Raw genomic sequence first — 23,548 nt, forward strand, 5'->3', positions numbered from 1 at the left:
GCAAAACTCACAATGTTCTCATTCTTAATAGCCGAATAGTATTTGATTCTGTAAATGAATCACATTTTCTGTATCTACTTCTCCATTGTGGCATATGTGGGTTGTTTTCAACTTCTGGCTATCACAAATAAAGGTCATATGAACATAGTGGAGCATGTGCCCTTGTAGCATGTTAGAACATCTCTTGGGTATATGCCCAGGAATAGTATAGTTGGGTCTTCAGGTAGATATATTTCTAATTTTTTGAGAAACCTTCAGATTGATTTCCACAGTGGTTCTACCAGTTTACAATCCCAACAGTAATGCGGGAGTGTTCCTCTTTGCATTCTTGCCAACAAGAATGTGCTGTGACCGGAGTTTTTGATCTTAGCCATTCTGTAAGGTGGTGGTATCTCAGGGTTGTTTTGATTTGCATTTCTGTGTTCACTAAGGGCTGTGAACATTTTTAGGTGCTTCTCAACCATTCAAGATTATGAATTCTGTGTTTAGTTCTATATCCCATTTTTTGATTGTGTTATTCAGTGTTTTAGAGGTTAACTTCTTGAGTCTTTTGTATATTTTGAATATTAGCCCTCTCTCAGAAGTGAGGTTAATGATTTTTTTTCTGAATCTGTAGGTTGCTTATGGTTCTATAAGGTACTATAAGGTTCTATGTCTTTTGCCTTATAGAAGATTTTCAGTTTCATGAGATCCCATTTATCAATTATTGATCTTAGAGCCTGAGTCACTGGAGTTTTCTTTAGGAAATCCATTCCTCTTTGAGCTTGATTTCAAAGTTCTGTCTCACTTTCTCTATTAGATTTTGTGTATATGGTTTTTGTTGAGGTCCTTGATCTACTTGGATTTGAGATTTCTGCAAGGTGACAAATGTGGATCTGTTTTCAATTTTGTACATACTAACTGACAGATCAGCAGCATTTAGTGAAGATGTTTTCTTCTGTTATTGTATATTTTTAGCTTCTTTGTAAAAGATCAAGTGTTCATAAATGTCTGGATTTTTCTGGGTCTTCATTTCTATTCCATTGATCAAACTGTCTGTCTCTGTACCAATACAAATACCATGCACTTTTTATCACTATTGCTCCGTAGTAGAACTTGAGGTCAGGGATGATGATTCGCCCAGAAGTTCTTTGATTGTTAAGGATTGTTTTCACTAATTTGGGTTTTTTGTCTCTCCATATGAAATTGAGAATTTCTCTGTCCTTGTCTTTGAAAAACTGTTTTAGGATTTTTATGGGGATTGTGTTGAATCTGTAGATTGCTTTTGGTAAGATGGTCATTTTTACTATATTAATCTTACCAATCGAAGGGCATGGGGGACCTCTCCATTTTCTGAGGGCTTCTTGGATTTCTTTCTTGAGAGACTTGAGATATGTCATACAGATCTTTCACTTGTTTGGTTAGAATTACTCTAAAATATTTTTTATCATATGTGACTATTTTGAAAGGTGTTGTTTCCCTATTTTCTTTCTCAGTCTGTTTTTCATTTGTTTAAAGGAAGGCTACTGATTTTTTTAGTTAATTTTATATCCAGCCATTTTTCTGAAATTGTTTATCAACTGTAGAAGTTCTCTGGTAGAATTTTTGGGGTCGCTTATGAATACTATGTTATCATTTGCAATTGGTGATATTTTTACTTCTTTTCCAATCTGTATCCCCTTGATCTCATTTTGTTTTCTTATTTCTCTGGATAGAACTTTGAGTAACATAGTGAATAGATGTGGGGAGATTGTACAGCCCTGTCTTACCCCTGACTTTAGTGGGATCTCTTCAAGTATCTCTCCACTTAATTAGATATTGGCATTTGTTTGCTATATATTGCTTTTATTATATTTAGGTATGGACCTCGAATTCTTGATCTCCCCAATACTTTTAACGCAAAGGAGTGTTGTATTTTGTCAAATGCTTTTCAGCATCTTTTGAGATGATCATGTGATTTTTTTTCCTTTGAATTTCTTTATATAGTGGATTACATTAATGGATTTTCATGTATCAAACCATTCTTGTATCCCTGGAATGAAGCCTACTTGATCATGGTAAATGATCCTTTTAATGTGTTCTTGGTTGTGGTTTGCTAGAATCTTATTGAGTATTTTGCATCAATTTTCATAAGCAAAATTGGTCTGAAATCATCTCTTTGTTGTATCTGTGTGTGGTTTTGGTATCAGAGTAATTATGGCATCATAGACTGAATTAGGTAGTGCTCCTTCTCTTTCTTTCTTTCTTTCTTTCTTTCTTTCTTTCTTTCTTCCTTCCTTCCTTTCTTTCTTTTTTTTTTTTGAATAATATGAGGAGTGTTGGTATTAGCTCTTTTTTTAAGGTCTGGTAGAATTCTGAATTAAAATTATATGGCCCTTGGCTTTTTTTTGTGGAGGGGGGTGTTGGGAGAGTTTTAATTACTATTTCTTTAGAGGATATGGATTTGTTTACTTGAGGCTTGTTTATTGACTGATTATATGGTGAATTTTGGAAAATACACCATGAGGTGCTGCAAAGAAGGTATTTTTCTTCTATTTTAGGGCAAAATGTTCTGCATATGTCTCTTAAATCCATTCGGTTCATAACCTCTGTTAGTTCACTGTGTCTCTAGTTTCTGTTTCAATGACCTATCCATTGGTGAGAACTGGATGTTGAAGTCTCCCACTATTTTTGTGTGGAGTTCAATGTGTTTTCTGAGGTTTAGTAAACTTTCTTTTATGAATGTGGGTGCCCTTGCATTGGGGCATATAGGTTCAGAATTTAGACTTTCTCTTGGTGGATTTTTGCTTTGATTATATGAAGTGTCTTTCCCCATTTCACTTGATAACTTTTGGTTGAAAATCTATTTTTTATTTTTTATTTTTTGATATTAAGATGACTACTCTGGCTTGCTTCTTGGGACCATTGGTGTGGAAGACCTTTTTTCAGCTTTTAACCCTGAGGTACTATCTCTCTTCATTATTGTGGTGTGTATCTTGTATGCAGCAAAATGTTGGATCTTGTATCAGTACCGAGTCTGTTAGCTTATGTCTTTTTTGTTCTTTTAAAGGAATTGAGTGTGTTAACATTGTGATATACAAAAGATAGATGATTGCTTTGTTATTTCCTGTTATGTTTGTTGTTAGAGGTGGCATTACATATATGTGATTCTCTCCTTTTTGTTTTGTTTTGGGATATTATCTTGTTTTTTCCCCCTTTGGAGAAGGTATCCTTATGTTTTGTTTTGTTTTGTTTTTTTTGTTTTGTTTTTTTTTCATTTCTAAAATCCTCTGTAGGGTTGGATTGGTAGGTAAGTATTGTTTAAATTTGGTTTTGTCATGAAATATTTTCATTTCTCTATCTATGATGTTTGATTATTTTGCAGCATATCGTAGTTTGAGTTGGCATTTGTGTTCCCTTAAGAGCTATTTGACCTCTGTCTAAGCTCTTCTGGCTTTTAGATACTCTGTCGAGAAGTCTGGTGTAATTCTGATAAGTCTGCCTTTATATGATATTTAGCCTTTTCCCCTTACAGCTTTAATTTTGTTGTTCTATGTATTTGGTGTTTTTATTATTATGAAAAAAGGGACTTTCATTTCTTGTCCAATCTCTTTGGTGTTCTATAAACTTCTTATACATTTATGGCCATCTCTTTCTTTAGACTGAGGACGTTTTCTTCTGTAATTTTGTTGAAGATATTTTCGTGTCGTTTAGTTGGGAATCTTCACTGTCTTCTATTCCTATTATTTAGTCTTTTCATTGTGTCTGGGTTTTCCTGGATGTTTTTGGTTAGGAATTTTTTCTGGTTGTTGTTTTGAATTGTCTTTAACCATTGTGTCCACATGTTCTAAGCTATCTTCTAAGCCTGAGATTCTGTCTTCTGTATCTTGTATTCTGTTGTTGATGCTGCATTATTAGTTCCTGACTACTTACCTAGGTTTTCTGTTTCCAGGATTGCCTCCGCTTTCTTTATTATTTCTACTTCCATATTTAGGTCTCAGACTGCTTTGTTCAATTTTTTTTACCAGTTTGATTGTGTTTTCTTATATTTCTTTAAGGCATTTATTTATTTCCCAATTAAGGGCTTCTACCTGTTTACCTGTGTTTTCCTCTATTTCTCTCAGTGAATTATTTATATGCTCCTTAAAGACTCTATTATCATCTGGAGATAGGATTTGAGGTCAATATTCTCTTTCTAGGTGTGTTGTAGCTAGAGCTTCAGTGGTGGGAGATCTGGTTTCTGATGGTGCCAAAGGATTTAGGCTTTTGTTGTTTATGGTATTGTGCTTGCCTCCTGCCTTATGGTTATCACTGGTGTTAACTAGCCTGGGAATCACTGTCTGGAGTCTCTTGGTTGCTACAGGTCTCCTCGGAGGCCTGCGGCCTTGGCTGTAGCAGACCACTGTGTGTGGGGTTGGCGGGGGTAGGTTTCAGTCTGTGGGATCTTCAGAAGAGCAAACAAGCTGATCATCTTCCCACGGGGAAAGTAGAGCCTGAAAAGTGACTATTTTCTTAATCAGTTGAATGACACAGCCCATCGTGGGTGGATCCAAACCTGGGATGGTATTCCTGGGTTTTATAAGAAAGCAGGTTAACATCAGACTGAGCTTGGGGACCCTGGTGGGGGAACTGATGGAAGTACAGAAGGAGCAGAGGGGGTTGCAACCCCCAAAGAAAAGCAATGTCCTCTGGCCAGATCACCCTGTGTTCCCAAGGATTGTACAGGAAGGAATCCATGGCTCTAAATACATATGTAGCAGAGGATGGCCTCATCTGGCATCAATGAGAGGGAAAGACTTGATCCTTAGTGCCCCAACTTAGGAGGACCTAGCTGCTGTGAGGTGGGAGAGGGTGGGTAGGAGTACACCCTCATAGAGGCAAATGGGAGGGGGAAGAAGGTAGATGTGGGATGGGGGGTTTATGGAGGAGTAACCAGAAAGTGGGATATCATTTACAATAAAAACGAATGTAATGGTTAATAAAAAAAATAAAGAAGAATCTCCGCATTGCATAGGAAGTGTTGAGAGAGTTGAGAGGTGTCTAGGACAAATAAGGAATATGTTAATGATATACTGTATGAAATTCTCACATTATTAATCAAAGTATTTAAAACAGTCACAAAAAAAGAAAGAAAGGAAGAAAAAGCATGTTGAGCTAGCCAATGGAAGCCACTAAGCAGTACCCATTCATGGCCTATGTATCAGCTCCCCCCTCCATATTCCAGTCTTATTAAACTTCCTGTCTTGGCTTCTTATAAAACCCAGGAATACCATCCCAGGTTTGGCTACACCCACAATGATGGACTACAATGTGCAACTGCAAGCCAAATAAATATTTTCTATCCTAGCTTGTTTTTTGTTCATATTATTTCATTACAATAATGGAAACCCAATTAAAACAAGTATGTGTTACTGACTTTTTTTGTTTCTGTGTTTTCTCTGTCTTCATGTATGTATCATCAAGGAACTTTAAGAAATTATCTTGCATGTGCTAGTAAAAAATGCTTCAAAATATTATCAAATTAAGTTCACAGTCTGAAAATAGTTTTAAGCTGGTTTCAAAATAATTATAAATGTTCTACTATTCCATTGATTGGCTATTCTCTATTTTCTAGAGCCAAGAATCTGTGAGTTTTAATCCTAATTTGGTAAAAAACTGACAATATTTTTAATAAAGTATTCTATATCAATTGAGATATATATATATATATATATATATATATAATTCTTTCTGGTAGCAAGCTATTTCTGAAGATAGAAAGCAAGAACACATTGTCATACGTTGCTTCATAATAACGACTTTTCCTGAGAAGCGTGTTTTAAGATGATTTCATCACTGGAAGAGCATTATAGATGTGCTTCCACAAATTAAGCTGATAATGTCATCTGATGGCATGATTTTATAGTACCACCAAAGAAATGCAGTTTACAGTTGAATGAAATGTCTTCTATAGTGATAGGCTATCTGTATTCATTCTTTTTCCTTTGCTGAAAAAAAAAAACCAAAAAGACAAAAAAAAAAAAAAACAACCAAAAACAAAAAAAAACAAAAACAAAACAAAACAAACAAAAAAAAAAAAACCACAAGGTGCAGACAAACTCATAAAAGGAAGGGTATATTTGACTATAGTTTCAGAGAAATAAAGCTCATCACAGTATTGAAGCATGACACCAAGCAGCAAATATGGTGGCTGAAGGCTCACATCTTGAATCACAGGCAACAAGTAAAGACTGTACTGATTATGGTTCACAGCTTTAGAATTTCAAATCCCATCCTTAATGACATGCTCCCTCCAGCAAGACCACACCCTCCAAATCCATCCAAGCAGCACCACTAACTTGGGAGCAAATATACAAACATTGAGCTTATAAGGGACATTCTCATTCAAACTAAGACATCTGTAGGCATGATGACATGAACGTGTGTAACAAGATTATAATCAGTGTCTCTGCAGAGATCAAAGCTAGGCCTACATGATAGCTTCAATGCAGATCATCTTTAGAATCGTATTCTTATTGTTTTCAGAAAAAATAATTATGTATACAGAGTATGGACAATACTTTTAAAAACACAGTGTGATGTCTTTGAAGCTAACTCGTGGAACATGGCGACTTGCCAGGGTTAGTGTTCTCTCCTCTCTCTCTCGGTTCTTCTCCACTGAAGTTTATTAAATTCTAAGAGTGATATCCTTGCAGCTGTGTGCTGGCATAATGTTATTGTGTCTGTATAAAGATTATCCTCATATCATTCAAATGCTGATTTAAGTGAGATCAAAAGAAGGGAGACGGGTAAGGAGATGACTGAAATATGGAATGCTAAGTTACAGGACATGGAACATAAATTAGAGGATTTCGATCCTATAACAGCAAAAATGGTAGTTCCTGATTAAAAAAAAATCCACAAAGTCTTAAGAAATCTAGTGGTAACCTATAGATATACAATTTATTAAGTTAAGAATACAGATTTTGTTTGATGCTAATTTAGAACAATGCCATAGAATAGATTATATGTTTCATTTTATCCTTTTATAGGGTTTGGAGAATTAAAATATGTACATGTTAAGACATGTACATAGTGTTGATACATCATCAGAATTGCAATGGGCCTTTGCCTTGCCTTCTGAAAACAGTGATTCTGAGATTGTAATTTTTTTCTTTTTTTAATTGAATTTTTTATTTACATTTTATATGTTATTCCATTTCCCAGTTTCCCCTCCAGTAATCTGCTATCCCACCCAGTCTCCTATTTCTATGAGGGTGCTCCCTTACCCACCTACCCACACTTACCTCCTCACTCTGACATGCCCCTATACTGGAGCATAGAGCCTTGGCAGGACTAAGGTCTCTCCTCCCATTGATATCCAACAAGGCCATCCTCTGCTACATATGCAGATGAAGCCATAGGTCCATCTGTATGTTCTTTTGGAATGGTGGTTTAGTCCCTGGGAGCTCTGGGGGATCTGGTTGGTTGATAATGTGTTCTTATGGGGTTGCAAAACCCTTTGGCTACTGTAGTCCTTTCCCTAACTCCTCCATTGGAGACCCTGTTCTCAGTTCAAAGGTTGGCTGCAAGCATTCGCCTCTTTATTTATAAGGCTTTAGCAGAGTCTCTCAACATACAACTATATCAGGCTCCTGTCAACATGCACTTCTTGGCTTTTGTAATATTGCCTGGGTTTGGTGGCTGTATGTACATCCCCATGTGGGGCAGTCTCTGGATGGCCCTACAGTCTCTGCTCCACACTTTATCTCTGTATTTCCTCCTGTGAGTATTTTTGTTCCCCATTCTAAGAAGGTCTGAGGCATCCACACTTTGGTCTTCCTTCTTCTTGAGCTTCATTTGGTTTGTGAATTATATATTGAGTATTCCAAGTTTTTGGACTGAAAACCACTTTCAGTGAGTGCACACCATGTGTGTCCTTTGGTGATTGGGTTACCTCTCTCGGGGTGACATTTTCAAGTTCCATCCCTTGTCCTAAGAAGTTCATGAAGACATTGTTTTTAATAGGTGAGTGGTACTCCATTTTGCAAGTATACCACATTTTCTGTATCCATTCCTCTGATGAAGGACATCTGGATTCTTTCCAACATCTGCCTATTATAAATAAGGCTGCTATGAACATAGTGGAGCATGTGGCCTTGTCACATATTGAAGCATCTTTTGGGTATATGCCCAGGAGTGATATAGCTGGGTCCTCAGGAAATACTATGTCCAATTTTCTGAGGAACCTCCAGACTGATTTCCAGGGTGGTTGTACTAGCTAGAGATTGAACATTTATTGTTTATCTCGGAAATGCCTTTACAGTTTGAAGCTAGTGATGCTTCAATATGTGTATCCATTAGAACACAATAAATTTTTAGACAGTATGGGAAAAAAACTGTTATAGATACAGCATACAATTCTACATGCGAAGTAATTTTGGAGAGATCTAACAAAACTTCAAAGGAAATGCACAAAGAACAGAAGGTGATATGTGATCTCCCAGAGGTAGAGTGAACAGTGTTTTATTGACTTTGGGTTTTAAAATATCAATGCGAGATAACACAGATGCTGAAATACACTGGAATTTGGAAACGACTTAAGAATTACATCAGCCTATATTAGTGATAGCCTCAGAATTGAAGACAGGAAATATTTTTCATTGGGGAAAAGAGTATGTTCTTTTTTTTAACAGAAAATGAAAAGCTGTGGATTCCTTCCAAATTGATAAAAATCAGATATGACAGGGAAAGGACCCCTGAAGATCTAGGCTGTACCACTAAAGCAAGAAAGACATCAGGAAGACCAAACAAAACAGGTAACATGATTTGCTTATCTGTTTCGTGGGAACAGCTCTGAAACTGTCTGAGATATAAAAAGTCTCCAGCCATAATTCAGCTATGCATAGAAAATCAATCTTCTTGGCGACAGAAAAAAAAACAAGCAAAAAAAGCTCAAGACTTATCATGACATTCTTTCAAAGTGTACACATAGAATTATTGTTTGGTAAATTGGTAAATACAATCCAAACTAACTAGCAAAGAAAGAAAGATGCCTTAGCTGTTCAGAGAACAAAGAATCATCTAAATTGGACACCTTCATATTCCATGCATGTATAATGTGAAAATGTGTATTACTTCTCAAGGCTTAGCTTATAGAGAAAAATATCCAGACAATCAACACTGACAAGATTTATCTTTGAGGATGTTGAAAAGGATTCTTAGTGGCTGAGCAATACTCTAACATCCTGTTTGATCCAACCTTAGATTGCCTTAATAGCTATTTAATCAAAATCAAGAACTGCTTCAAAGAAAGTTGCTAACCCCAATTGGTTCAGCATCCCAGACTGTTCCAGTTAGGACTGAAGTTAGCCCTGACCTCTATCAGCATGCAAATAGTACAGATAGCTGTCTTATAACTGACAATGATCACATCTGGTGATTAGAATGAATCAAAATGAAAATAAAGATCAACAGGAAGCAATATTAAGAGAGTGATGCCTTATTTGACAATGTGGGGTGGATGGGTTTTGGATCTGGGGTGCTTTATTCCCTTGGCCCAGCGGGTGACACTATTAAGGTGGTGTAGCCTTGTTTGAGGAAGTGAGTCACTGTGGACATGGGCCTTGAAACTCTTGTCCTAGCTGCTTAGATTCTACACTTCTGTTTGCCTTTGGGACAAGATGTTGAACTCTCAGGTCCTCCTGCACTGTGCCTGCCTGCGTGATGCCATGTCCCACCTTGATAATGATGAACTGAGCCTCTGATGCTGTAAGCCAGCCCCAATTAAATATTGTCCTAACAGTTGCCTTGGTAACTGTTTATAGCAGTCAAACCCTAACTAAGACAGAGGCATTGGATGGGTTTGTTGTCATTAATGGGAAGTTAGTTGAAAATTGTTAATCAGGGAGGAAACAGAAATCTGGTAGTTAGACTCAGGGATTCATCTTTTCTTTCTTCCTCTATTTTCTAGTGATAGGAGGAGACCAGATCAAAAGAAAAGTGGTGTTATATAGAAGTAATCAAAATAATCTACTCTTAAACTATTAAATGTACCACTAGTCAAAAATCTTATGTTGGTATAGAGACTTGCATATTGATAAAAAATTTAAGGTTATAGTTGTTTACAACATACAATGTATATATGTTTCAATTCTTATTTAATGTATTTAACCTTTGTAATTCTTAAAAACAGAATATTAATTCTAGTATTTTTAAAGGCTGTTATTACAAACTGTTTAGGATAATAAATAATTCAACTTAGCAGTCAGAAAATCAAATATATGTTCATGTCATATGCTCTGGCTTATTACAGAAATATGTGTTCTATGTTGAACAGATATAAATAGCTAGAAAGGAGAAATGTTTGGCTATTCAGATATAATATAGATGATAGATAGATAGATAGATAGATAGATAGATAGATAGATAGATAGATGATTTTCAACAACCTCGGAGATCTACAAAATATGGTATTGAAAGATAGGTTACTAATAAAAGACCTTTTTGACAATAAGACTGGTCTGCTCCTGACAGTACTTGTATTCCACTCCAAAGGAAATTATGAGCATTGAAGAACCACTGTTTGGAGTGTGTTTCAAACATGGCAAGCTAGCCACTTGGCAATAACTGCCTTTGCTTCAATTGTAGACAGAATGCTGTTGTAACTGGAGAAACTGGATGCAGGAAGTTGATTGTAACCTTTGATAAAACAACATAGGCAAATCCTTCATAACTTCTACATTTCAGAGAACTCTGTCATGTATGTTGGTCTAGAAAACTAAAGATAGATGTAACAAGATTATAGAGGAATTTTGGGGGGATGTTTATTAAGCTAGCATTCTCTGTCATTTCTATAGATTTGGAAAATGGTTTCCTGTATTTCCTGCTTAATTAAGTAATATTTATTCTTTTTCAGGTCTCTGATAGAGTTAAATACTAGATAGTTATAGTCTTACAGCTAAGCCTAAGTTTTTAGGATTCAGATTAACGTTTAAAGTTTATGCAAGTTATGATAAAGAATTATTTAAGTAGAGAATTCTGAACTCATCATGATAGGATAGATATTAGGATTCTTTCTCCCACGTTGTCAAGTGCATATGAACTGGACATTATAATTGTAACTATTACCTGATAAGTTTTCATACTTGCTTTTATTGTATATACATCGTTACTATAAGAGAAAGAAACTTTTATTGGACTAAAAGGGAAGAAATATTGGCATAATCTTATTGTCCACTGTGTAAGGATTATTCTGTATTATTCAAATGTTTTTTCTATGAACACGACATTGTAATACTTATTGTAAGAATTTCCTGTCTCAGTATTGTATAAACATTGCTCCCAATTATGCCTGATTTGTCAATAAAAAGCTGATCCACCAGTGACTGGGAAGAGGAGAAAATAAGGGTAGATTTCTGATACCAACTTGGGGAGGAGAAAAGAGGACAAAAGGAGAATTTGCTAGAAAGTGCAGGTTGAAGAGACAGCATGGGAACAAACATGGAATAGAGAAAGACAGATCAAAACTGAAATTGAGGTATCTCAAGGATTGTGGCTAGGAAGTAATCAGGCTAGCTTAGAGGATTAGAATAGATTATTATCTGCTCAGTTATGGTCCCTTAAACCTTGTCGAATAAATCTATTAGGCTCTGTCTCAATAATTTTGGAGTTAGCAGGGTTAGAGAAAAACTAGAAAATTTTAATTTGCACTAACATCTGTGTCAGTCCCCCAGTGGAGAATGACAACAATCATTATCATAGAAGTGCCTCCTGTTCCACATAACACATACTTTAAATATCTTAGCATACATTTGTAACACTTTTATAATTGTGATAAATTCTGCAGACAACACAGAAAATCTATAAATTTTAAAGAAAAATACCTTTTCTTGATGATGCAAAATACTCCATAACTACTGTTATCTCTTAACACAGAACCTAGGCAGTTATTTTGTTTTTAAATACTCAACTAAGTCATTTTTCTTTTAGGGGAAAAAAACCTAATATACTGAGTCCATGAATATTCTAGTGAAAGACCCCTGGAGCGGGGAGACCCTCACTCAAGTCTCGGGATGATGCAACCCCCCCCCCAAGAACGCACGTGAGACCGTCCTTGCTGTAATAAACATGAGGTTTATTGATAGGAAACAGTGCACTGGGGTCGAGACTCATATCCCACACAGGGACACTGGAGTTCGACCCTCAGTAACTAAGACAAGGGGAATTTAAAGGAAGAAACCTCAAGCCCAGCGGGTAGGGAAGGCATCATTTGAAAATGTCGAGAATACCAGTGAAAAATCACAAGAAGGAGCTTCCTGTTTCTAAAGATTGTTTACTTTATGGTCCATTAGTTCCTGGGAGAAGCTTCCTGCTTCTCAAGATTATTCTCTAAGATTTTAATCTAACTTTATGGTCAGCTAGTACAGGTAGAGGGCAGGGTCTGGAATTTGAGGTGTTTAGGGCTTTTTTAAACTTCTGACTTCTTAGCTGCATTTTTTATTCTTTCACTAGTACATTGAGTTTTAAGTTAGAGGAACAGTTGTGGAAGACATGAAAATAAATTGTTTAGAAATAATACTTTCAAAGTCTAAGAACCATCCAGAGTGGTGGTAGTTTTCTCTAGCAAGATTCGAATTATACCAAAGTCACTTTGTTCTATATTGTTAAACTTCAAAAAATTTATAGTAATTTTTATTTATTTACTAGCTTATATTAATTGTACAAATAGGTAACCTTTTATTAATTAGTCAAAGCAAGAACTACAGATTTGGGACACATTTAGTTTTACTATCATTTAGTCAGTAGATACAACAATCTTGGATATAGAGTGCTATGTAGTACTGAACAAGCTTAAGTATTTATGATATGGTAGCAATGCACCCTGCCGTGAAATTATAGAAAGATGGCGAAAGAAAACAAAATTAAGAAGACTACAAAAATTATAAAAATATTCAAATTTCAGATGCTGTTACCTGAGATGTAAGAGACTGTTAAGAGAGCCACAAACTTAATAGATACAGTAAAGTGCAAAAACTGGTTACATAGTAAAACTCTGAGATGTGTAATTTATCTTTTTTTTTCCCACATGAAAAGGTTTAATGAGAGAAGAGTAGAAGAGGAGAGGAGTAAAGGCAGGCCATGAGCATATGGAGGGAAGGGGGGAGGGGAATGGGGAGAAAAGGGACAAAGGGGAGAGGAGAAGAGCAGGAAGCAAGAGAAGAAAGAGAAAAGAAAGCGAGATGTGTAATTTAAAAGAACATTTAAAAAAAAGCCAATATGTTTGAAGAAAATAGAGAACCACATAAATTCTTGACACAGAAATCTGTGTTATGCTAATTAATAAACTCTGAGCTGACAATTTATTCACTGAGATTTTAATTGACCTTAAAAACAATTGATAAAAGAATAAATCAAATAAAATAATTAAAAGATAGGTTTCTTAAAATACATTGGAAGAAAAAAAAGAAGACAAACATAAAGAATGTGATAAAAGATATTAAATATCTATTAAATATTAAAAGGTTATTGAGTCTCAAAAATAATTTGAAAATTCAATGTATTACTAGCTTTTTCCAAGAGATTCTAAGAGAAGCCTCTCAAACTAAGAGAAAGTGATGAAAGTCCAGAAATGTCAAAGACCACCAGTCAAGTGTAACTTAACTAAATGCTCTAAGGTATCTTATAGTCAAGTTTCCAAAGTTGAGAGAGAAAAGTCTGAATGTAATATAAAAGGATCAGCCATAGGACTATATCACAAAATAGCCCATGTACATGGAAATCTGCCTTCATGTTTGAACAACCGAAAACATGAAAAATAAATGAAGATATTTCTTTTAACAGAAGAAAATGAAGACAGAAATATAACACAGCAAATGTGGTGTAACACAGCTAGACTACAATCTAAAATTACAGTAGTAAATACCTACATTTAAAAAGAGATCAGAGACAGAGAGAAAGAGAGAGACAGAGACAGAGACAGAGAGACAGAGACAGAGACAGAGACAGAGAGAAGTTAGGTTCTCAGAATTCCTGAAGAATTAGAAAAAGACTTTCTAGAAAAGTGTAGACTGCTTTTTAAAAAGTATAGACAATGATTTCAAGTGTACACCCTATCAATTTGTTTCCTGAAAACTAAAAATTGAGAATTAATTAAACCTAAATTTAATAGAAAAGAAATAGTAAAGATCAAACAGAGATAAATAAACTGAAGACTTGAAAGCAACACAAATTGTGGCTCTCCAGAAAGATAAAGAAAAAATAGAGATCAAATCTCAAGTAAACTCTTCCATGAAAGGGAAACATTGTATAAACTCTAAAATAAAAGGGAAACATTGTATCAAATATCACAGAGTCTTGTAGAGAATACAGGGAAAATATCTATTTGAGGAACTTAATAATCTAGCTCATTTCTTCAACCTTCCTTATGCAGTGAACCTCTAATACAGTTTCACATGTTATGGTGATCCCAAAACATAAAATTGTTTTTGTTGTTACTTATAACAGTGGTTTTGGTACTGTTATGAATCATAATGAAAATTTCTGATATACAGGATGATTTTCGTTGTTATAAATTGAACATAATCAAGACATAACTATTTTCACAACAAAATTTTGTCTTGTAGCATGGTGCAGCATGTATATGAGTGGCAATATAACAACAGCAAATTGCATTGCTATATTTTGCTGCAGTATGAGTAAAAAGCCAACACCAATGGAAAATTTAAGATTGCTTCTTTTACCAGATCAGAATTTCTAGGAGCAGTCTTTGCAAGAGCACAATGAAGAGTATCTTCCACAAGTCTACTTCTATATTTAGACTTAATATCGATCTGGATTTTTTGCCTTCCCAGATGAATTTGAAAATTTCTCTTTCTATGTCTTTGAAGAATTGAGTTGGGATTTTGATGGGGATTGCAATGAATCTGTAGATTGCCTTTGGTAGGATGGCCATTTTTACTATGTTAGTTCTGCCTATCCATGAGCATAGGAAATCTTTCCATTTTCTGAGATCTTTGATTTCTTTCTTGAGAGACTTGAAGTTCTTATCATACAAATCTCTCACTTGTTTGGTTAGAGTTACCCCAAGATACTTTATATTATCTATGGCTATTGTAAAGGGAGTTGTTTCCCTAATTTCTTTCTCAGTCTGTTTATTATGTGTATAAAGGAAGGCTACTGATTTAATTGAGTTAATTTTATATCTGGCTACTTTGCTGAAGTTGTTTATCAGCTGGAGAAGTCTCTGGTAGAGTTTTGGGGGTTGCTTATGTATGCTATCATATCTTCTGCAAATAGCGATACTTTTAATTTTTCTTTGCCAATTTATATCCCCTTGATCTATTTTTGTTGCTTTATTGTTCTAGCCAGCACTTCGAGTACTGTATTGAATAGATATGAGGAGAGTGGGCTTCCTTGTCTTTTCCTAGATTTTAGTGGAATTGCTTCGAGTATCTCTTCATTTAATTTGATATTGGCTGTTGGTTTGCAGTAAACTGCTTTTATTATGTTAAGATATGTGCCTTGATTTCCCAATCTCTCTAGTACTTTTAACATGAAGCAGTGTTGTATTTTGTCAAAAGCTTTTTCAGCATCTAAGGAGATGATCATGATGATGTGATTTTTTTCTTTGAGTTTGTTTATATGGTGCATTATGTTCATGCATTTTTGGAACATACCTTCCACCCCTGGGATGAAGCCTACTTGATCATGGTGAATGAAGGTTTTGATGTGTTCGGTTTGCAAGAATTTTATTGAATAATTTTGCATCAATATTCATAATCCAGATTGGTCTGAAGTTCTCTTTTTTGGTAGTGTCCTTGTGTAGTGTAGGTCTCAGAGAAATTGTGACTGCATAGAATGAATTAGGTAGGTAGTGTTCCTTCTGTTTCTATTTTATAAAATTGTTTGTGGAATATTGGTATCAGGTCTTTTTTGAAGGTCTGGTAAAATTCTGAACTAAATCCATCTGGCCCTGGACTTTTTTCGGTTGGAATGTTTTTAATGACTTCTTCAATTTCCTTGTGGGATATGGGCCTATTTAGAAAGTTTTCCTGGTCTTGATTTAACTTCGGTATGTGGTATCTTTCTAGAAAACCATCCATTTCATCTAGATTTCCAAGTTTTCTTGAATATAGGCTTTTATAGTAGGATCTGATATTTTTTTTAATTTCCCCAGTTTCCGTTGCTATGTCCCTCTTTTCATTTCTGATTTTGTTAATTTGGATACTGCCTCTGAGCCCTTAAGGTAGTTTAGCTTGGGGTTTCTCTACCTTGTTCATTCTCTCAAAGAACCAGCTTTTGGTTTTGCTGATTCTCTGTATTGTTCTCTTTGTTTCTATTGGGTTGATTTCAGTCCTGAGTTTGACTATTTCCTGAGGTCTACTACTCTCGTGTGAGTTTGCATCTTTTTGTTCTGGAGCTCTCAGGTATGATGCTATTTTCTAGTGTATGCTCTCTCCAGTTTCTTTAACAGGGCATTTAATGCTATGAATTTTCCTCTTAGGACTGCTTTCATTGTATCCCATTAGTTTGGTTATGATGTGGCAACATTTTCATTAAATTCCAGGAAGTCTTTAATTTCTTTCTTTATGTCATTCCTGAACAAATTATCATTGAGCAGAAAGCTATTCAATTTCCACACATATGTGGGTTTTCTGTTGCTTTTGCTTCTATTGAAGACAAGCTTTTGGCCATGATGGTCTGAAAGGATGCATGTGATTATTTCAATCTTCTTATATTGGTTGAGCGTTGTTTTGTGAACAATTATATGGTCGATTTTGGAGAAGGTACCATGAGCTGCTGAAAAGAAGGTGTACTCTTTTGTTTTGGGATGAAATGTGCTGTAGATATCTGTTAAATCCATTTGGTTCATAACCCTTATTAGTTTCACTGTGTCTCTGTTTAGTTCCAATTAGTTTCAATGATGAGAGTGGGGTGTTGAAGTCTCCCACTACTATTGTGTGTGGTTGAATGTGTGTTTTGAGCTTTAGCAAAGTTTCTTTTATGAATGTGGCTGCCCTTGCATTTGGAGCACAGATGTGCAGAATTGAGACTTTCTCTTGGTGGGTTTTCCCTTGGATGAATATCAAGTGTCCTTCCTCATCATGCTTCATAACTTTTGGTTGAAAGTATTTTATTGGCTATTAGGATGGCAACTCTAGCTTGTTTCTTGGGACCATTTGCTTATCAGACCTTTGAATCAGTTGAAGGAAATGGTTAGGTTCACAATCTTCCTCTTTGAAGTAGGGAAGAATGCTCATTTTTAATGTCATTAAGATTTTGTAACCACTTAAAAGAAACTGACTGAGAAATGTTGAAAATCAAATATTTTCTTGTCTATACTAAGTATCATAGTCATTAGGGCAACATACTGTTCTTTCCTGGATAAAAATATTACATTACATTAGAAACAAAATACTTTAATTTTTACTGTTTCATATCCTGTAAGTACTGGATTATGACATAGCAATCATTTGCATTGTAGCAGTTTGAAATTTTCTTCCTCAGAAAATCTAGTGAGAACAACAATGCAAGAAGCATTGTACTGTTCTGTCTTGTAAGGAAAAAATACATATTATCTACTGCAGTTTAACCAATCAGATACTCAGTCATTTCTTACTAAAATCATATTAACATGGTTAAGTTCTTACAAAAGGGTCGATCATCATCAGTTAGGTTTTGAATTTGAAAAATTGAAACCCAGGCACACTCTTTACATACCTAATACCAACATGTTGTTTAATGATTTAGTCCGGATTTTGCAGACAATTTAATATTTTAAAGCACAGGAACTATATTATCTGTACCAATGGGGATGTTTGCTTCAGCATAGTTTCTAAGTGTCTCTTAATACTGAATCATTCCTTTCCTTGTTGAGACTATTACTCATTTGTTTAACATTATTTGAAGTTTTAGCTTGCAGAACCAATATAATAGAGTATGGAAGTTTTCAGCAAAGAAAAGTCAATCATTAATGATATCACAGATCTGCCCTGAACTGCCTCACCCCAGACTTCTTTAATGAGAAAAAGAAATACAGTTCTATTTCCTTTGAGGCAACAAGGATTCAATGGCAAATGTCTAGTAATTGTCTTCCTGCTACAATGCCTTTGTTTGCAATAACTCAAAAATCATGATTCAGAGAAGGAAGTGTATTATCCTACAATAAAATGAAATTCCCAAATGCCAAGCAGGATTTCTGCATTGTTGAATGATTTGGTACAATTGTGGCTCACACAATATTTGTGTGCTCCCAAGATGAATAGAAGAGGATTTTAGGACAGCCTGGTTAAATTCTTTCATTTTATTGTCAAAGAATGAGAAACAAAAAGAAAGACAAGCCATGACAAATTTGAAAATTATAATGTAGATTTCCTTAATCTGGGCCTAATAACAGCAGTTGTTTCCACCTTTGAGCATCAAGAATTTTCCCCCACCACCCCCAAGGCTGTGTACTAACAGGCAAATACGTCAGGAAAAGGTGATTCTCTCCTAAGCCAGACAGATACAGAGGTATGAACTGAATAAGCATCGTCTAAGACAGAAAAGGAAACTAAATGTTTAATGTTCATCCATACCATGGATTATCTGATCATGCCCTAGTCTTAAGGAAACAGCTGTTGCAAATAAGACTACAGAACTAATGAAATGGATACGAACATCAGCAGGAGAATGAGTCAGGCAAATAGTGAGCAATAAACCTGCCTGAGCTCTATAAAATCGAGAGAGAGAGAGAGAGAGAGAGAGAGAGAGAGAGACAGACAGACAGACAGACAGACAGAGAGACAGAGAGATGGAGAGACAGAGAGATGGAGAGGACAGATTAACATAAAAAGAGACAGAGAGAGGGAGACAGAGACAGAGAGACAGACAGAGACAGAGAAAGAGAGAATAAATCAGCAGATGATTTTTGAATAGAAAAAAGTGTTTGAAAATATTCTATTTTTAAGATAGAATTATTGATATTTAAGTATTAGATTTATCTGATTCCAGCTTATTTGTACTTCCTTATTGTAAACATTAGGGTAATATTTAGGGAACTATGTGCTAAGACATATTCATTTGGGTAGATAAATTCTTCATTATTATTTCGAAATGTCAAATGAGTTTAGATACAGATAATTATTTGATAGCATTTAAGTGAAAATATATGATATAATTAAAATGTTTTTAAAAGCATGATTGTTGATTTTCATACATTACATAAATAACATTGGCAGCCAATTTCTTTAGGTGCAGTCACTGATTTGAGAAATGAGGAAAAACCATCCTATCTCCTTTAAGCATCAAATGCAGAAATGGACATAAATTTCACACTAAATATTCTCAGCTGGGTTTTTCAACATAAGAGATTGTACTAAAATTGAGTGTGTGGAGAGATGGAAGAAACTGAAGGAGAGGGGATGAAGAAAGGAGGGAGGGAGGGAGAAAGGGAGGAAAGGAGGAAGGAAGCCTAAATTCATATCCCACTTTTCCATGTAAGTGCATGGCATTATCTTTGGCCTTATTTAAATACAGGAGAATTCTGCATCGAGTACCTTTATCATGTAAATAACACTCATAGTTCTCTGCTTTCCTAAATCATCCTTTAATCCCTTGCTAACCTGTTTACCTGGCAAATTCTGGACAAGACAACAACAGCAACAGAAGCAAATGTTCAAGAAATATTTTCTCATCTTTTTTTAGCCCCCAAAATTAATTGTACACATTTTACCTGATAGATTTTAAAGAATAATAAATGTACACAAATACTCATATATAAAGTTGTTTACTGGAATCTAAAGAATTTGGATGACACTTTAAAAAATCTATATTAAATAATAGTTGGTCATTAGTTTTTAAGAGAAAGAACAATCCTCTGAAACATGGTCTCATCATATATTTATATATTGAATAGAATAACCAAATAAGAATTATTTGAAGCACATATTCAATGTACACATTTATTGTAGAAGCAATTTCTAGAAGATGAGGTCTTACATCTGACTTAAAGATGTTAGTGTCCTGAAATTGTAATCGTACTTATTTAAATTATCCAGTTGAGGATTATTTCCTCTCAGATTATAGTGGGTAGTGACGAAACAGTAATTGACTTTGTTTTGTTTTTGGTTTTGCTTTGTTTTATTTTGTTTCATTGTTGATTCACATTTAAGACTAATTTTTCTTATTTTTAATCTCATTTTATTTTTTTTTAATTAAGCATAACAGAAACACGCTGTAAATGACAAATCTTCCAATAGCTCTTATGCTTTTATATTTCTTTCAGTGTTTTCCTTTGGAGTTTTAATACATAAAAACTTCATGAATCTTTAAAAAGACAGTTCTTATTTAGTCTAAGCTTGCCTTCAAATATGTCTGAGGCTAGTTTCATATTAATTCTTTCTCTTCGTGCCTATAGTTTCCAAGTGCTAAGACTATAGGTATGCTCCATTCTTGTCTCATCTTAAAAAATCCTGTAGGATAATGTAAAAGAACAAAATGTATTAAATGTGTCACTGTTGTTAGCATGCTTGCCGATTCCTCCTACTCATGAAGGATGGAATGGAAAATTTTTCTAGGTGGTTTAGATAAATGTCATCTGTCTAAACTACTTTTCTCATCATTTGTGGTTCTTCTTAGTACTATAGTTTTATTGTTGTTGTTGTTTATGGTTTCTTTTTATCAGTTTCATATTTACATATCAATGTATATTATATTCACAATAACTGAATTATGGATCCCACATAGGTGACTAACAGTAGAAAAATGGACAAGGAAAATGAGGAATTGATAACAGAATTTTCAGGAGCAAGAACTAAAGTGCTCCCAGAAGACATGGGTTATTTAATATGAACTCAGTACAAAGCATAGAATATCTCCATTCACCCAAGCACAATCAAGCACTAGAAACTGGTCTCAGGATTGTTAAAACAAACAAAAATAAAGGACTTGAAGTTAGGAGGGAGATAGATTAGGGGGCAAAATGTACAAATAGAAGGAGTTAATGGTAAATGGATGTGATTAACATGAATAAATAAACAAAAATTTTCTCAGGTAAAATAATAATATTAAGAAAGTTTAATAAAGACAAATTTCTGTTGTAGTTATTTTTTAAACAGGTCATCTCAAAGATATTTTTTCATATTCTGATGTAGTAAATATGATTTCTGAGTAAACACAGCTTCCTAAATCTATTTTCAAAAAAAATATGAAGTTTATAGGAATTTTAAAAGTCAAAAAGACAAAAAAAAGTCAGAAAGTCAGTACCTAGCTAAGTGAAGTAGGTGATATAAACATATATCTCAGAGTAGTTTGGCTGAGGCCAAGGTCACTGCAACCTTGAGACTACCTTAAGATCTAGAGAAAGATGCTGTGGGAAAAGACCCAACTAATGTTGTGGGGGCAGGTATTTTTTTGAAGATTCAATGAATACATATGAGCATATTTTTATAAAGTAAGTTAGAAATTGCATACTAAACAATGCAAAAGATATGCATATACTTAAATAAATTAATATAAAATAGCCTTGTTTTACATAATAAACTTCTGCTTATTAAAATGAATCAAGAGTTAAGAAAATGACAGTAGACAAATTGAGGGAGATATTTTAATACCAAAATAACCTCAGAAGTGTTGTGACCTTGGGAGAAAAATCTATCTAGAAAAAAAGAGGTAGGAGAAAGAGAAAAAGAGGCTAGGGAAAGGGAGGGAGAGGAGAGAACAGAGGAGAAGAGGAGAAGGGAAGTTAGGAAGGGAGGGGAAGGGAGAATAGATTTCAATCAATATGTCCTTAAAAATTGTATTGTTTGAAGTGTGTATGTATATGTGTTTGTGTGTGTGTGTGTGTGTGTGTGTGTGTGTGTGTGTGTGTTGTGTTTTTGAGAACAGATCTGCTTTTCTATGAGAAAAGGAGAGCTTTTGGGGACTCCTTGTAGGATTGTCAGTAATTTGACATTGGGCCAGGCTCAATGGGAAATAGGCTCAGCCAGGAATTTGACTTAGGACAAGGTCTCAAGAAATAGGCTCAGATAAAGAATATTTACATTTGAGCTAGTACGAAGCACAAGGCAAGCTCAGTCAAGGAATGTGTGGCATTCCTTTTATCTTAGTCAGCCTGACAAAACCCAAGAAACAGTGATCACAGGACCTTTGTTTATGCTTTGTTTGTTCCTTACCTATTCTGTTTATGCCTCAGTGCTGACCATACCATATTTAGTGCATGAATATAGGATGGTATAAAACCAGACTGGAAAAATATAAACACACTCCAGCCTCAGCACTGGCTAGAGTCATGTTATAATGTTTTCTAATTGTCTTTTTCTTTCCAATCCTCCCTCCTTCCCTTGAGACACTGTTGACTGACTGACCCAGCTTGGTCATTTGTATGTTAATTGTCACATGGAGAAAGACATATGGTCCCTTGCCAAAAAAATGACCTTTTGAGGTTGTAAATTAAACACATATTGGCTCAGTGTACATAAGTCAGAAAACCTGAGCTGTGAAGAGAAGTCAGAGTTGGGAGCTACTACACTATATGCTTGATGCCCCCCACCCCCATCTATGAAGAGAGCTTATGCTTATGGTTATAAAGGAAAAGAGTCTCTGCTATTCTCAATGGCAGAAGGACCATTGCTCCACAAAACTTTCAGCAGGTAAAAAAACCTACATGTTGGAGAAGATCTTGGACAAAATAGAAGCTGGTGTCAGCATGAAATACCTCTCCACTTATCAGTGAGTACATACCATGTGTGTTTTTTTTTAATTTTTTATTACCTATATTTCTTTATCTACATTTCAAAGGTTATTCCCCTTCCCCATTTCCTGTCCATAATCCCCCATTCCCTCCCCTACCCTTCTGCCAAATGGGTATTCCCCCTATACATATCCCTTATTGCCTCCCCCATATTCCCCTGCACTGAGGGTCCAACCTTGGCAGGACCAAGGGCTTCCCCTTCCACTGGTGCCCCAATAGGGCTATTCTCTGCTACATAGGCAGTTGGAGCCCTGGTTCAGTCCATGTAAAGTCTTTCGGTTGTGATTTAGTCCCTGGAAGCTCATGTTGGTTGGCATTGTTGTTTTTATGGAGTTGCAAGCTCCTTCAACTCTTTAAATACTTCCTCTAATTCCCCCCGAGTGGATCCTATTCTCAATTCAGTGGTTTTCTGCTAGCATTGACCTCTGTATTGGACATGGTCTGGTTATGTCTTTCAGGGGAGATCTATATCCAGTCCCTTTCAGGATGCCCTTTTTAGCTACATCAATATAATCTAGTTTTGGTGGCTGTATAAATATGGGCCACATGTGGGTCAGGCTCTGAATGGCCATTCCTTGAGTTGCTGCTCTAAACTTTGCTTCCATATCCCCTCCTATGGATATTGTTTCCCCCTTTTAAGAAGGAGTAAGAGCATCTGCATTTTGGTCATCCTTCTTCTTGATCTTCCTGTGGTCTGTGGATTGAATCTTGGGTAATTTGAACTTTGTGGCTAATATCCACCTATTAATGAGTACATACCAAGTGTGTTTTTCTGTGATTGAGTAACCTCACTCAGCATGATATTTTCTAGTTCATTCCATTTGCCTATGAATTTCATGAAGCCATTGTTTTTGATAGCTGAATAGTACTCCACTGTGT

The 23,548-nt window shown here is 35.3% G+C and overlaps 1 protein-coding gene across 2 annotated transcripts in view; it reads left to right on the forward strand.

The window, feature by feature from the left end:
* Txnl4al1 (thioredoxin-like 4A like 1) overlaps positions 1–23,548 on the forward strand; it is a 399,632-nt gene that overhangs the window by 58,999 nt on the left and 317,085 nt on the right. The window contains exon 2 of one of the 2 annotated variants that reach the window (XM_087636532.1): positions 16,685–16,724. The exons of the other annotated variant lie outside the window; for it this stretch is intronic. Within the exon in view, the coding sequence (XP_087492658.1) occupies positions 16,685–16,724 (40 nt within the window). The remainder of the gene's footprint in view (positions 1–16,684; positions 16,725–23,548) is intronic. 2 annotated transcript variants of the gene reach the window in all.

The sequence above is a fragment of the Rattus norvegicus genome, chromosome 2 (genome assembly GCF_021556685.1).
Source record: "Rattus norvegicus strain SHRSP/BbbUtx chromosome 2, alternate assembly SHRSP_T2T, whole genome shotgun sequence".
In the NCBI taxonomy this organism is placed as follows: Eukaryota; Metazoa; Chordata; class Mammalia; order Rodentia; family Muridae; genus Rattus; species Rattus norvegicus.